Source organism: Lingula anatina, chromosome 2, assembly GCF_051362555.1.
Source record: "Lingula anatina isolate TDL-2025a chromosome 2, LinAna3.0, whole genome shotgun sequence".
In the NCBI taxonomy this organism is placed as follows: domain Eukaryota; kingdom Metazoa; phylum Brachiopoda; class Lingulata; order Lingulida; family Lingulidae; genus Lingula; species Lingula anatina.
Genome location: NC_141768.1, coordinates 38,352,232 through 38,368,763, shown reverse-complemented (window position 1 = coordinate 38,368,763; position 16,532 = coordinate 38,352,232). Strand labels below are relative to the sequence as shown.

General features: G+C 33.5%; 1 protein-coding gene across 1 annotated transcript; it reads right to left on the bottom strand.

Annotated features, from left to right (window-relative positions):
• Nucleotides 1-1,029: 1,029 nt before the first annotated feature.
• LOC106173252 (zinc transporter ZIP11) lies at nucleotides 1,030-15,748 on the bottom strand. Its single transcript, XM_013554312.3, has 10 exons — nucleotides 15,566-15,748; nucleotides 11,527-11,565; nucleotides 11,089-11,256; nucleotides 10,798-10,912; nucleotides 9,654-9,833; nucleotides 9,201-9,270; nucleotides 8,687-8,785; nucleotides 8,121-8,279; nucleotides 7,434-7,534; nucleotides 1,030-2,821 (listed from the first exon to the last, which is right to left on the bottom strand). Exons 1-9 carry the CDS (start codon nucleotides 15,671-15,673, stop codon nucleotides 7,456-7,458), a joined length of 1,017 nt encoding a protein of 338 aa, XP_013409766.2. The 5' UTR covers nucleotides 15,674-15,748; the 3' UTR covers nucleotides 1,030-2,821; nucleotides 7,434-7,455.
• Nucleotides 15,749-16,532: the final 784 nt, after the last annotated feature.

The following is a 16,532-nucleotide window of genomic DNA, read 5'->3' as shown; positions in this document are numbered from 1 at the left end:
TTCTCTTTAGTCTCATAGGTTCAAAAGTGTAGTTGACATATCACATTTCTTACAGAAATGAACCAGACAATATTTGACAGTCTAGACATATTATACCAGAAGATTGTGGTCTAGCAAAAAGGTTAAACTGAGAACACAAATTGTAAAAAATGTGCTTTTTTCATATTTCCAAAAATTAAACAGATTTAAAACATCATACAGAATTTATCTACAAGAGTTTCAAACTATAGATGAACTGCTCTAACTACCAATGAAATCAAAGGTATGACACTGGCTTAACAGTAGCATATGTAAGTAAAACCAAATGCTGCAGATAATTCAATTGAGTTAAAAAATAAAAATAAGCTTGCTAACTTGTCACTTTTTTTCTAGTCAATATTAGCTATTTGTCCGGAAAAAATTAATGCAGTAAAACATGTTACTATTCTCTATATATCTTACGTCTCTAGCATTTCATAAAATAGATAATAATAATAATAATAATAATAATAATAATAATAATAATAATAATAATGATAAAAAAATTCAAAGTGGAAAATTACAGACTTCTTAGCCAGGAGTTCTTTAAAGAACCAGAATAACTTCTATAAGACTTCACACTGATGTATACATACAAGACAATTCCATTTCTAATGAGGTACTTAAACTGACTACAAGTATGCATACTCGCCTAATGGCTGCCAATCCTCACCAGTCTAATATTCTAAACTGCCACTTTCATACATAACAATAAAATATTACATGGACAGAAAGTGGGGATGCAGAACCTCTAATTTGTTATAAAAATACGCGAGTTATAACAGATATTTCACTCACAAGGTATGATGTTTAATACATATATTGAAATGGGAGCCTAGGAAATGTGCTCAGCAGTTAAAATCACCAAAGTTCATAACATCATGAATTATTGTAGAGAAAAAAGGCCTTATCGGTGGTATTGAAACTTTGTAAAGACTGAATACACTTGCCATTTTTCATATAAAATATATATTTATATATTTCTTTGAAAAGAATAAAAAAAAAATGCAGTGGCTTTTCTAAAATCAGCATCTTTTATTTCACAATGGTAAAATTGGTAAAATTATAGATAAACGCATGAACTGCCAGAGATGCCAAATTCAAATCATGAACATAGACAAATGTACAAATATTATCTTTCTTGACTGTATAACCATTTTAATTAGCATCTTACTATTCAACTGGTATCTTTTATTATTATATCATTTCGAATAAGTATCTATATTTCAGAAAAACATTTTCTTGTGCGGTTAAGCATAATTCTGAGACAAACATATCTGCAACCAATTTAACCATCACAAGACTATTCTCAGGCACTTCGAAGCCCACTCAGTACCAATGAAACCAGGGTTTCAGAGTCTTGCACTAAATGCCACTGCCTACTGTTAGAATCAACATTTTCACCACATTCCTCCCACTGACAAAGAATGACAATGATTCACCAATCTTTGACTGGGATCTATCACACCTATCAATATTTTTTCATGAGGCCATACTTAAGTGATAACTTGATTAATTTTCCTTTAACAGGAGTAGATGGAATTTATCTTTGTTTTATAGATATATAATGTTTAATGAGCATGGCATCTAAATTTTAAGGTAGGTCGGTGTTTTTAAAAATGTATTTAAGGGAGGAGGAAATGTCAAAACTACAGTGTGGGTGATGTTAGAGTATAAAGACAACAGTATTAAGACCTTTTCTGGGGCCATCTGCAAATATGTTCACTTTCACTGATTAGCTCAAAATTAGTGTTATTTAATTGTACCTAATAATTAAACAATAAGTAAACAAAAAAGAAAAGAAAAAATTTGAAGGAACCTCAATTTTTCTTATCGGTAACATGACATTCTTGTCAGCCCACATAGGCTAATAATGACTGGATAGGTGTTTTCAAAAATATTTTCATTTTCTGCATAACCTGCACCTTCATGAAAAAAAATCTATAACCCCAAAGCTCTGAACACATAATGAAACTCAAAACTTTTTTTAAAAGAGTTCATCCACACAATTCACAGGAACAACTTCTGATATGTTAACTTTATAGTCTCTGAGTTGGTAAGGAAACACAAGGACAGATGTCTGGGCACCAAAAGGCAAACAAACCAAAATTACAAAATCTAGAACCTCTAATGCTGTCAGTGAAGAAATAATGGTGGGTGGGAATATCAGTGCAAGTCTCTGACCTTCAAGGCCATACAAGGTGGCAGACAGGAATTAAGGTTGGACATGGTTACAACTGACCTGCATATCCAGACCATAATCCTGTTTCATATTCAATTTACAAAAGTTAAGAAATATGACTTTTCAGATGTTGCTGTCAAAGTTATTAGTATCTGAAATTGTGTACACTGAACCCAACATTTGTGTCTGATATAGCAATCAATGACAGTTCATCAAATGAATCAGTTTGGTGATACCATGGTGAGCATTAAAAGTAGCCCACTCATCTTGCAATGAAGATGATATGAAAAATGTATAAAACATTTTGACTTCAAAGAATGTTCAGAGAATGTTCATATGACTTATAATTCCACAGACTAAAACATAGCCAGTCTCATATTTGATGTCAATAGTCAGAAATGATCACAGTCTTTTCCATCCCTTCCAGAATGTGCAAAACTGTCCTTATTCACAACAGAACATGATCCCACAGAATATGTTTTCCCTCTCATTTAAGAGGTCAATGTCCTGATGGAGAGAATCTGACTAAAATAATACTTACTATTACCACCTCCACCTATAGAAAATCTGTACACTGTCCCCTCTCTAGTCTTGCCTTAAGTGGCATCTTCGAAATGGTGACTGAAAAAGATCAAAACAATTTTTACAAAAACATTTGTTATCAGATAGTTCTTGAAACAAAGGAATACCAAATTCTAAATAATTAGAAAATGAAAGTAAAGATTCAATAAAATTAAGACTTTGATTTCCTAATTTATCATTCCTGATGCAGTTTGTTGACAATTTATGAAGTCAGTAAACATATGACCATATCATAATGCACGGGCACACACACACACACATTAACAGACAAATACACACTATTCAGACTTTCCTATTTTTTAACCATTTATGCTGGGGTTGCAAAAAATGTTTTTTTTTTCTCTTCAGCCTTGATAAATCCTTTACCATTAATAACTATCTTGTATCAAGATTAGTAGGTGTCCTTTTCATCACATTTTCCCTCAAAATTTCAACCACAGGGAATTCTCTTTAACCACCTTTACCTCTTGAAATTCAGCATATTTCAGGAGTCATGACAAGGGGGAAAATGAAACCTCTTGGCATCACCTGTTTAGGTGTGTAATAATATCGGTTCAATCAGTTTGATGGGGTAGGCAAGACACCATGACTAGCAATCTCACCAAGACTCTTATAGCCGATACATTAGTTCTCTCTTATTCCGAAAATTGTTTTACAGCAATTTTGTATATACTGTATAGGTCAACATTTTAGCCCTTTCTTCAACATGTCTTCCTAAATCTAATGTTCAGTGCACTGATAGCCCCACTCTGCTGCAATACTAAAACATGTTTGTATCTCTCCAAGTATTAACAATTAAGTCACAAACACACACACACACACACACACAGACACATACACACACACACACACACACCTCCTTAGGACATGAGCCTCAAACCATATTACTCTCTACCAATGCTAAATTTCTTTATTATTATTATGCTCTTTGACAAAAGAAAAAAATTGGTAATTAATGATAAATTAAGAAGGGTCTTCACAGAGACTAGACCACCCCTCCAAATCCTTCACCCAAAACATTCTCTACACAACGCTGAACTAAGAAGATAAAGATCAAATGACATTTGAGCCTGCTTTGATCTATGTCACTGAACAGGTACAAGGAGGCCAGGAATGCTATGCCTGGTCATGCTTCATGCACTCAGGCATGTTTACACCTGAACTAACTTAAACCCAAAATAGACCGATTGGCATAACTATTTCTTTAGCTGCAAATGAACTGGCTTGGACTAACAAAACATCTCTCAAATCACACAGTTATCCCCTCACACCTTAGAATGTTCAGTCAGTGCCATCTTTAGCAATGTGGTTATCATAGGATAATTGGTGCACTGCAGTTCTAAGCTTTTCCCGTTGTGAACACCTCTTTAGAAAAATCATTGCTGCCTTGTGACCTGCATATAGAACAGGGAATATGGGCCAAAAGTTCAAAGTGTATATATTTTATTTGAGTTATTCTATTATTCACTTCTTATTTTCAAAGTTAGTGTTTCTACTTTTCATCCAATTTTCTTGTTAGAGAACCATTAGTTAACTACATGAATATCTATACTTGTAATAAGAGTGTCTATTTAGCTAGGACTTTATTTCAAATTGTTCAGTGGGAAATATTTAATGCCAGCATAATCTTTTTTATCTGTAACTCTGCTTTTTAATAATGACATGCTTATGTACCTTCATTAATAACCAAGTTGATTGATGTAACCCATATATCAATATAAAACACAATATTACAATATGAAAATGACAGTAAAAAAACTTGCACTTGTATTTTAAGTGATTCATTTACAATTCTAACAGAGTACCTTAATATGAACTTGCCAAGACAATAACTTAAGGTGGTCAAGACAATACATTAGTTAGTCTCATGTTGAATGTATATTATAATAAAAAATTTTAACCAGCATATGCATAAGCCCTGAAAGTTTCAGTATTTTCTCAATCACAGAGTCAAAATTAAAAATACAATTACTAATATAATTAATATTTAACGTTAATTAAATGCTTGGGTTTCTATCTATAATATAAAAAATCTAAGAATTTGTAGAAAATATTTAGATGGGTTTAAATTTTGACTTCTTATTTTTAGCACCTACAAGACAATTATATCCTGCAATATTTATGGTATTTTCTGAATTTATCTATTTTTCAACACCACCAGCAACTATGCTTTTTTTATCATAAATGCTACTATTCTACAACTTATCTATTTATTCAACCTACACATATATACAAAAGCTGCATCATACATAATATTAACATGGATTATAAATTTGCAGTACACCTATACTGTAAACTAACTTACCGAAAGCTACAGAAAACACTTTCAGATATGTCCCAGTTTATTCAGATGGATATCAAATTCATCAACCACACAAGATAGCAAAATAATAACTCAGAAATATGTGCTTTTAGAAGGAAAAAAAATACTAGGTTTACAGACCTCAAGGCAATCCCACTCAAACCACAGTACCTTCCTAGAAATTTTAGGACAAATTAGATTGATGTAATGACTTGTGGGTCACTTCCCACTCAAACCACATGCATTTCCTGGAGAAATTGTTCAGCTAACCCACACTTAGGCTGACACCCACTACAAAACCAAAGTTTTACTTTTAGCTGCAGCCCTTTGAGCAAGCCAACAAAAATCATGCTGATTTCCTAGAAACCATGAGGCAACAACATGCCTTAACTAATGTATGCTTAATCAATCCAAAACCATCCATATTTCACTGGTAACAACTAACACAATGAGATGTACCTTTTGCTATATATCAATCACTTTAGATAAGGTAAAATAAGAATCTATTCAATAAATTGTTATATATAAAATATTTGTGTGAAAAATCATTTCCTTTTTGGAACTGTGCTAAGAGCAATAAATTAATAGTTTAGCATAGCAAAAGTAATCTTATCAATCACAAATTAGCTTCAAAAGCCAAATTAATATTGGTTATTGCGTGCAAATAAAAACTATTTGGATACAGTCTAATTCCTTTAAAAAGTTAAGTCTTCTGTAACTTGTTTCCACTCTTCACAGTTTTTATTCCAGCATTTTCAATATCAGTGGCGTTTTTACATATTGATAGATTCCTTCTAAATTCTACAATCATTTTCTTGGTTTTAGTACCATTAAGATGACTGCATAGATACAACAGATTTTCTGTATGCCCTTTCATCATTATTAGTGGATTGCCCCACAAGGTTGTGTCATCTGCAAATTTCTATCATAGCACAATTATAGGTAAAGAACAAGTAAAGACAGGGTAAAAGAAAACACCTCTATGCCAGTATTTAAATATTGTAAAACAAGACATCCGACCTTAACTGATTGTATTCTGTTTAATAGAAAGTCTTAAAACCCAGAAAGAAAAGGAGGTAGTTTAAGTTCATGTAAAAGATTAAAAATACATCATTATTATTGCACAAATATGCTTAAAGCAGAGCTTAAGTCAATAAATTAAACACTCACATAATAGTTTTTGTTATCTGAGGAACTATGGATTAATTTAAAGAACATTTTTTTCTTTTCCTTCTGTCTGTTGGGACCTCAGGAGAACAATTTTTGAACAACATTTGAATACATAAACATAAATATGTGTCAAAGAATATTTCCATAAATGATTTACCCCCAATGCTTTAAAGTGCATACATCAACATGGTAATTGTTACAAGAGCAATGCTGAAATGTTGGCTTGCTGGTAGAATTACAATACATGAATGGCTTCAGTTAATTTTGGTTTCTGATATTTTATTCTGTGTTGAGTTGGCTAGAGTTAGAAAAGATAGGCTCTGGGATAATAATTGCTCAAGTTCAAATGAATTGGGGAAAATATAAATTTGGGAGATAACAAACATTACAATGTAACTTATTACAAAGCAATGGGGCGAAACGGAGAGATTAGCCATCCCCAACCAATGAAAAGATGGGTTAACTACCGCCATCCTATTGTGTAAGGAGAAGAATTTATGACATTTCTTGTTTGTTTATCAATGTTTATAAATATAATGCTATTTTTAAAAACTTCATTATTATCATGTTTTCCATCAATGAATACTAGTATATAATAAAATGGTTAACAGACAAGTCAAAGTAAAAGCCACCACTGTTACAATAATGAAATTTCTTTCATTTCAAACAATAAATTGTAGACTTCATTCACCTTTTCCTCCCATGCCAATTTACAACTTGAACTGCACAAATGAAACACATAACAGGAATTAAAAGGGGTAGATTTTCAAATTTCTGAGAGGATGCGTTTTTATCTTTTGCATGTCATTCTATGAAAATTCAATCAATCAATAATTTATATTTACACATATTAATGGTTTACACATATTAAGTTTAACTGAAACAAAGTTGAACTAAGACCTTATAAAAAGTTTTACATGTCATAGATAATCATAATATTGACCGATGCAGGTGACTTATAATTATGTTTTCTATTAGTATTATTGGATCCATATCATGTGGAAGAATACAAATACCAAAACAAACAAATCAAAATCTATCAATAATAGCATTTTCCAAAGAATATATATCTTTTGGATACTTTCATTTCTAAAAGATTTTTAATGAAAAATAAAATAAAGTAAATTAAAATTAATACATAAATAAAAATAAATAAATAAATAAATCCATTATACCTACCCTAATAGTGTTATGATCTAAGCTACCCAAGTCCTACATCCAATGCCATCATCACTACAAAGCCTATGATAACTCCACAGGAAGCCAGCTTCCCATTACCACTGCAATAATATTTTTTATTGTTTTAAATCAGCACGAAGATAAAGGTATAATTGAATAATTAGATGCAGGAAAAACCTCATTTTCGGTATCTGGATGATAATGAAGGGTTACAATATCTTTAAGTGGACATACTTGAACCACACTGATTCTAACCCCACTCTCAGAGTACGGTAATTACTCGGTTCTTTTCAATAGGGGAAAATTGCGAATTTTACAGAATCTGTATCTTTTAAGTAATAATTTCTTAAAATTAGAACATTCCTACTGAGTCGTAGCAAATTTGATAATTTTGCCCATTGAAAAGTAAACTGAGATCATAAAGTAAACTGAGATCAAAAATTCAAAATAAACAAATAATGAGATACAACAAAATCTGAAAAACTGCCCATTAAACAAAATGCTTATGAACTATTATTGAATATTTGAATTGATACTCACAAGATTAAATTCAATTTGCGTAATTGCTTAAATGTTTTAAAAAATCCAGATATAGTAATTGAAATCAGGATAAATTAACTGTAAGTTTTCTAGTGTGAGTGTATGTATATGTGTGTGTAGGGGTGGAGGAGAGGGCCAAATACTCACCATGTTTGTGCCTCTGGAATGATATCATCTGCCACCACATAAATCATGGCCCCTGCAGCAAACGCCAGTGCGTAAGGAAGGATTGGTTCAGCTATTCCAACAGCCAAAGCACCTAACACCCCAGCTATAGGCTCCACCATGCCACTTAACTGACCCCACCTGAATCAACCAAAAGACAGAGAAATGAGTCTCTTTTTCAGAGCATCAAAGGCTTTAATTTTCATTCTTTGCCTTTCATAAACTTTGTGATTCTTTTTTTATGTCACTGCTTAAGTGAATAAATCTTTGATGTAAACCTAATTTTCTAACTACAAAATATATTAATGGTTCAACATGCATGTGTATACTAGGCTCATCTGAAGTCTGCACTACTCATGACGATACAGACATACAAATATTGTTTATCTTGATGTGGTTTACAAGTCTTTTTGACATCAAAAATGTCACACTAATGTTAAAACCCAAATTCTTCTTTCAGGCCCAAGAGCTACTTTTTTGTCTCACTAATAATAAAAAAAATTTTGACATTTTTCTCTGGTAAAGGCTAATTGAAAATTGAATTTTACCAAAAACTCTTAAATGTTGAAAACCCTGATCCTCTTAGTGGAAGACTGACCGCCAGTCCTTCTGGAAAATTCTGTATTCCAATGCCTATAGCAAGATTCCTGGAAATATTAATTTAAAAAATATTATGTAACAACTTCATCTAATTATACAAAATATGCACATAATAACAGACATTTCAATATGAAAAGCAAACATTGCCAAAAAATTCCACTGCATTTGTAGTCAAAACATAAAATCACAAAAATGTAACATTGCGCACTGAATAGAACTGAATTATAGTCTTAGAAAATTAGCTTAAAAACATTAAAATTATTAAGAAAACAACTGTGTTTCCATCGTATGTCTGATGGAAAACTAAATGTTAGGCATATACAGAAAAGCATCAATTGAGATGGTCAGAATTCATCCATATTGTCTTTTCTACAGCAGATATGCCAAAATGCATGAGAAAACTGTTCAGATTTCATGCATAGGTAAAACAGACTGATGAGTAATAAAAACAATCCAAATCACCTCGCATTTTCAAAAGTAGCAGATTTAGTTTTTCCTATTGCACCAAATCCAACCCCAACGGCTAGACCCTCTGTAAGAAAAACCAATCCAATGACTGTTGTATATGCCCAAAAAAATATAAATTAACATTATATAAACAATATGATTAATCTCAGGATTAACTACATGTACATATTTTTAATAACTTTAAAAGCTAATTAATTTGTGAACTGCTTGATGTTGTTCTCTGTTTATTATTTTGTTTCGTATGTCCAAAGTCAAACTACCATCTCTTTTTTAAAGTTAGTTTTTTTAACAAGACATATTTCAAATAAATTCGAGATACTTTATTTTGCAGTCTTGGGCAATTTAATAGATCCTAAATAACAAACTGTTAATGAAAACGAAATTTTAACAATCCAACCAAATACTGTTTTACTTGGGCAAATGTCGATGGCTCCAAACATATGATACCTGGAATGTTGTGAACAGTAATTGCAATGATCAGCAGCATTATTCTCTTCCAGTTGATGGTCTGTTGGACATCGCCCTCTTTACTGCTGTTGTCACTTATACTATTAGTGAAGCCATCTTCAGTTGGTCTTTTTCGTCTTTGGTAAGATGGGGTGGGCTTCCTGAGATCACCAGCGCCATCTGGATACGGCAAAATATAAAATACTTCACATTGGCCATTTCTGCCAAAGAAATATTCTTTGAAAGCTGTGATTCTAATTTGACCATAAAATAATTCTTACAGCATTGTTAAAGTTTTCAAATATGTCTTTTTGTCTACTACCTTTTTAATTTCTTATTCATTTTTCTTTTCATGGAAAAAATGGTATTGGTTATAATCTTATCTTTCTGCAGATAGAAGCAGGCTGAGAAAAGTAAATTTTGAAGCTATGCTTTAATTCTCAACAAACTTCCCAATAAAAAATCTATAATTATTTGGATAGTAGTAATTGAAAAGTAGTATCAATATTTCAACAAAAATTATCATCTGTTGATTATGAGTGTTTAATGTTTACTTTAAACAAAACAAATGGCCAAAAAGATCAATATACCTATACCATCATCGATAACCAGTAAAAATATCAAAAATTACCTTTTATCAGATTAAAAATGTCTAAACCAGCAGTCATTACTTAAGATTTGTAGAAATGAAGTGTAATTATTTCTTTTGCCCATAAAACTAATTATATGAATATGATAATCAGACAGTCCTTGAGACACCATTGAGAATATCAATAGCATTGCTAATACTTCCTTTCTGAACAAAACAAATGTAACAATATATACAACTAATTTAGGGACCATTCCCAGACCCTATTGTACTAACTGTGGATTGATCTATCTCCAAGGAGATTCTTGCTGAATTGCAATCAACTTAAGCAGCATAGATGTCTGGCATGCCTACTGAAGCTGTAAGGGGGTAATTAACTATCATTTAGCAGCTTCAGTAGGTGTGCCAGACATCTTAGCCACTTAAGCTGAAAGCATTTTAGCGAGAAACACCTTGGAGATGGATTGATCCTGTTAGATCAATCTAGGTATGGAAACCCAGTCTTAGTGTCATATTCTCTGGATGTTAACATGAATGAAGTGAACATTTTATCACCTTTAAACTGATAAAGCTCAGTGTTATTTTGCTCTGGTTCCACAGCTTCTTCATCATCTTTCCTGAACTTTGGTCCACTGGCAAGAGCTAGGGCTATGTTAGGAGATTCCACACCCTGAGAGAAAAAAAAGAGAATAAAATAGACACAAACAAAACACAATGTTATTGTATTCAACTGGTGTGTAAGCTATCATTCAGAGAGACATTTAATTTGATTGGACATTAAACTAAAATTTGATTAAGATTCAAATTTAAAAAAAGGTAGAAAAAACATAAAGCTCCTGTTCTCACCAAATAGGGCATAAGAAGATCTGCATAATATACAAAAGCTGCTCCTAATATAAAGCCAATAGCCACTGGTACAAATGCCCACTCTCCCTTCTCTCCATACTGGCCAGAGTCTTGAGCCATCTCAATAGCTGGTGCCAACAATGACCAGTAGGATGCTGCAGTCATAACCTGTAATTGAATAAAGTATCCTTATTGATATATGATAACAATGGGCATCCAACAATGATATAATAATAATACAAACTGTGTTTGACAAGATGTTTGGGGGAAATAAATAGGCTGTTTAACGTGACCACAATATAACAAATTATTCAATTAGGTGATGAGAGAGAGAGAGAGAGAAAGAGAGAAAGAGAGAAAGAGAGAGAGGTGCAAAACAATGAGAAAACAAAGATACTGTAAAGACTAAATCTATGATCAGATGATATGTTGTCTTACCCCAGCAGCGAAGCCCAAACTTCCATCAAGAACTTTTCTCTAAAAATATGTATCAAAAGCAAATAAGTAGGACTAGGTCTAATAACTTTCAGTGGTTTCTTAATCTGTAAAACATTTTTTTAACAAACAACATTGCCTTTCAAGTTTGTAATATTATGGCTGGCAATCTGAAAAAAGATGATAGTATATTTAAGCTTCATTTGGTATGCAGGGACCTGTGAGAATTTTTCTAAAAGTCTGGAAAGGGCAGCAAGATCATATCAGAAGTATATATGCCATGTATTAGAACAAGTTCTTAAATGGCTAAATTTGGCAACATATTTTTGGTAATTTTTTATCCCCCTTCTCTGGTTCACAATTCAACCAATATGTTAGACAGGAGGGCAACCTCTTCTGCCTACACTTTGGAAGATACCTTTATCAATTTGTATTTCCCACATTGCAAGCATCTATGGCCACAAATTGTCACTTCACAAATACATTACTCTGGTTGGGAAAATACTAAGATCAAAATTAAAAATCTGCTATCATGCCTATCTCCTGTACTTCTTATGTGGCAAATTTCAGGCTTCTATGACATCATTTAGGGCTGGTGAACATGGGAGTCTGCATGGGGGTCAATGGGGTCACTTGAATCCCCCTGGAATTTTGGAACTGCATTTTTATTACAGGTACCCAGCCAATCATTATCTCCCCCTTCAATGACTTTGACCCCCCCCCTCCCCCCCTCCCCCTTGGAAAATTTTCTGTGGATGCCCATGGTGGTGAAAATCAAGTGGGGCAATTTTTGATTCATTTTTAAAAATATAGCAAAAAAAAAATGACAGACATGGCGTCACTAAAATTTGAATACCTCTTGATCTACATGAGATAGATCAAAAATTTAAACGGTTGATTCCTACTCAGATGTACAGCTATCTCTGTGTGAAATTTCCAATCTCTAGCTTAATTAGAAAAAAAATCATGTGTGGACCCTTTTGTAATTATATATCTATATGTTGTCGTATACTTGATCAAGTTATGCCAGCCTCTTCAAAGCTACTGTCCATTTTGTTCTAAGTGCCATCCCAGACAGCCTCAGTAATCTGGCCCACGTCTGGCCCAGATCTGGCAACGTCTGGCAATATCTGGGCCAGATTTTGCCAGACACTTGCCAGATCTGGGCCAAGTCTGGCAAAGTCTGGCATTTATGCCACATTTTGCCAGACACTTGCCAGATCTGGGCCAAGTCTGGCAAAGTCTGGCATTTATGCCACATTTTGCCAGATGCTGCCCAGACTTGGGCCAGATATGGTACTTTCATTTTCAATTTTTATTTTCTATTTATTTATTTTTTATTGACCAGTGAGCTGAATGCATTGAACTGACGTCATTTGATAAATTTTGATTTAATTTATCTCTCTCTCTTTTCTTCAAAGTCCCCTCATAAGTGTGCTATTTGTTTAATTTGACTTGACATTTGAATGAATTCACTGTTCTAAAACTTTTTTGAACTACTCGTTCCGCTGTTGTAAGATTCCGCTTTTTATGCTAAGCCGATCAAAGACCCGGATGTAGCGTTTCATAGAGTTATGGATATGAAAAAAGCACAAGCGTGTCAAACTGATACAATTCGTTGAGTGATTTGATTCGTGATGCGATTTATTTCGAAGGCATCAACACTGGTGACGAGGATTAACACTAGTGCAAAACTGTGAGCCAACTTTCTTTGAAAAAATGGAGGAAAAATGTGAAATTACGGAATTCGAACCGTACAGAAGTCCGGAGACAATAGGGTCACGCTCGACGCGATGGCTAAAAAGTTTTAACCTCTTCGCTGACGGAAAAGATTGATCTTTTCAAAACCAACGGACGGCATGAATAATGAACAAAGATAGAAAATTAAAAATACATGACAGAGGAGACGCGCGCTTATGTTGTATTCAGCAGGGACAGGTGTACAAGATATTTTCAGGACTCTCCCAAACACAGGTTAGAAACATGAATATACATTAGACAGTTAACGCTTTGAATGAAATTGGAACACCAGAAACTGTGAGTATGATGAAACCGAAGTCATTTGACAAACCAAGCCAGTCTAAACATTATGAGTTTAGACATGAAAAACGAAGTAGAAACTCCCTGACTGAGAAAACATGGAACGTTGGATCACTTTGCAAAAGTCTGCAAAACTGAAACTATTATTCATGTAAATGACAGCTTTGAACATGATAATCCAGGAGTGCATATACATTTGGTGTGGGAACCAATGCAATATACACAGAAGACATGGAGGAAATAGAGGCGGTGTTAATCTCAGTGTATTACCAGATTCAGGTGCATATTGTAATATCATTGATGAAAATACATGGAGAATGCCGAAATCCAAGAAAAATAAATGTGGCTCTTGTGGAGGACTAGAAAACAAACAGTATTATTCATACACGTCTGAGAAACCTTTAAAAGTGAAGGGAACATTTGAATGTGACGTAAAGGAAGAGACCAGTAGTAGGTAAAGGACATGGGATTTGATATGAGTTGATAAGTTTTGAGAATTTTCAGTGTGGTTTAAGGAATAAAAGTTGGAGTTCATATGCTATTCTGCAAATGTTTGAAAGGACATTTTAAAGACTGAACTGTCAATAAACATGTTTTGAAAGGACCGTTTCTGTCCAAGAAAGGAAGGGATGTTGTGTTTTGACTTGACATTTGAATGAACTGTTGTTAACTTGGTAGAGTTACTTGTTCCATATTGTTGATTCCATTAATAATTATAAGCTTGTCAAGGCGCCGGATGTATCATTTCTTAGTGTTATGGATTTGAAAAAAGCGCAAACATTGCAAACTGGTTCAATTCATTGAGTGATTTGATTCATGATGTGATTTAATTCAAAAGCATTGATACTGGGGTTTGTTTTTGTGCAATGTAATTCTCTTTTAATTGTACATCTATATCTGTGCTGGAGTATACATATTTTTTTTTTCAGAATTTACATGTATGTACAGTACTGTAGCCAGCATGCAAATTGAATTGAAACAGTTACTGCATGGTTATTTATAATTTTGTTATAACTCACCATCATCTAAAAAAACAATGTTTTTTCATTCATTATTCAAGATTTATTCATTACAAAACTTTATTCATTAGTGATTATTATTATTAATGATATGTTTGAATTAGTTTAAAAATGACAATGTGTGCAAAAATATTTCCCCCTCAAACCCCTCCCCCATGTACATGCATAATTAATTACAATTTTTGTAATTTGTGTTAATTCAGATTCGATGAGCAGCTTTGTGTTGAAAAAAAATTGTTGTTATAACTGTTTTCTTTACATGTATGTAGGTGACATTTCCTCCTGTTAAGTGTCTGTATATTTACCTTTCTGCAGTGTAGTTTTTTTTTTTTTTTTTTTCAAATATACATTGTTTTGTACAAAAAGACCAGGTGTGACCCTTAATTTGTTACATGTTAGTTGCCAGCAAGGTTATATAATGTGTAATAATTTTGTTTAGGGTTTTAGCACAGAATAAATACTTGAATCTTGAATCTTGTATGTCTTTTTTATAGTAATCTTATTGAATAATTAAAAATAATTAAAAAAAAAGAAAAAAAAACATTCTGGGCCATATGTGGTCCATGTCTGGCCCTAATCTGGCCCATTTGAATATGATCTGGCCCACATCTGGCATGCCATACATTTGCCAGATATTGCCAGATCTGGGCCGACATCTGGCCATATGAGCAAATGTGGACTGGGCCAGATGTGGCAATGTCTGGGCCAGATCTGGCCCAAACATTGCCACATCTGGCCCACATGTGGCAAGCCATACGTGGGCCATACCTTTTGCCAGACATTGCCAGACGTTGCCAGATCTGGGCCAGACGTGGGCCAAATCACTGAGGCTGTCTGGGATAGGGACGCAGGCCGTCACAGCGTTTCCAGTGGATATCAAACACCTGTTAATTTCAACGTGTACAGTAAAAACACATGAAACTGGCTGGAGAGCGGAAACTACTTGACTTGCAAAGGACAATTTGGCCTCTGGTCTATCTCACCTGTCCACTGCTGAAGATAAACACCAATCCAGCACCAGCAGCGGTAAGTCCCCATGTAAATAAGGTGCCAATAAAGGCCTGAAATACGGGACTGTGCCCTTCTATCATTTTGAAGATGTTCACATGTGTGACGACACAGGAGTGCAACTTTGGGTCTCCAACGCAAAAGACTTATCGCGTTGTTTGCTGTACGGTGGCCCGTAGGAGCCCTGTGCATCACTGAAAGCAAATCAAAGTATCTTGAGTGGAAGTCACATGAAAAAATACACTTCTGTATCACTTGAACTTGGCTTTTCATTGAAATAAACGTAAAGTGGAGTGGAGACTAAAACAGCTAGGTAATTATAATGATGATGCCCACCCAGTGATACGTATCCACCTATAATTACAACAGCTAGTACATCTTAAGCACAGGTTGTAGCTAGACCGCGAAGTTTGGTTTTGGCAGCAAGACTATATATTTTTAAAACAAAATCATTTTGAGGTTAACGACAGGCCCAGCAAAAGGGTTTTCTTTAGAATAAGTTTCTTTAGTATGTGTATTGCTACATAGCAGATATTATCAAACTAAACAAGTTTTTGAGGACTGTTAGGCCATATAAATTCCATATATAAGACTTGATTTCATTTGCTTATTTTGACATATAAGTCAATTAATTTCCTTTAGTTTGTATATTTTAAGAATCTTAAATATATCTTATATCTAAAAAGCATTTTCTACAAATGAGAGAAAAAATCGGTTTTGTTGAGAAGTACAGTATGGTAAATTGCTGGAGTCTTTTCAATGGGCCAAAATTACCAAACTTTCAGATACACAATTTTATAATCACTAAAATTATATTTCTTTTTAGCATTTGTGGTGCTTTTACTGCAAAGAATAGATCTATATAGTAGCCTTTTAAAATTTGTTGCTACCATGCACTAATTAAATAGGAATGTTTTAATTTTAAGAAATTATAAAAATACA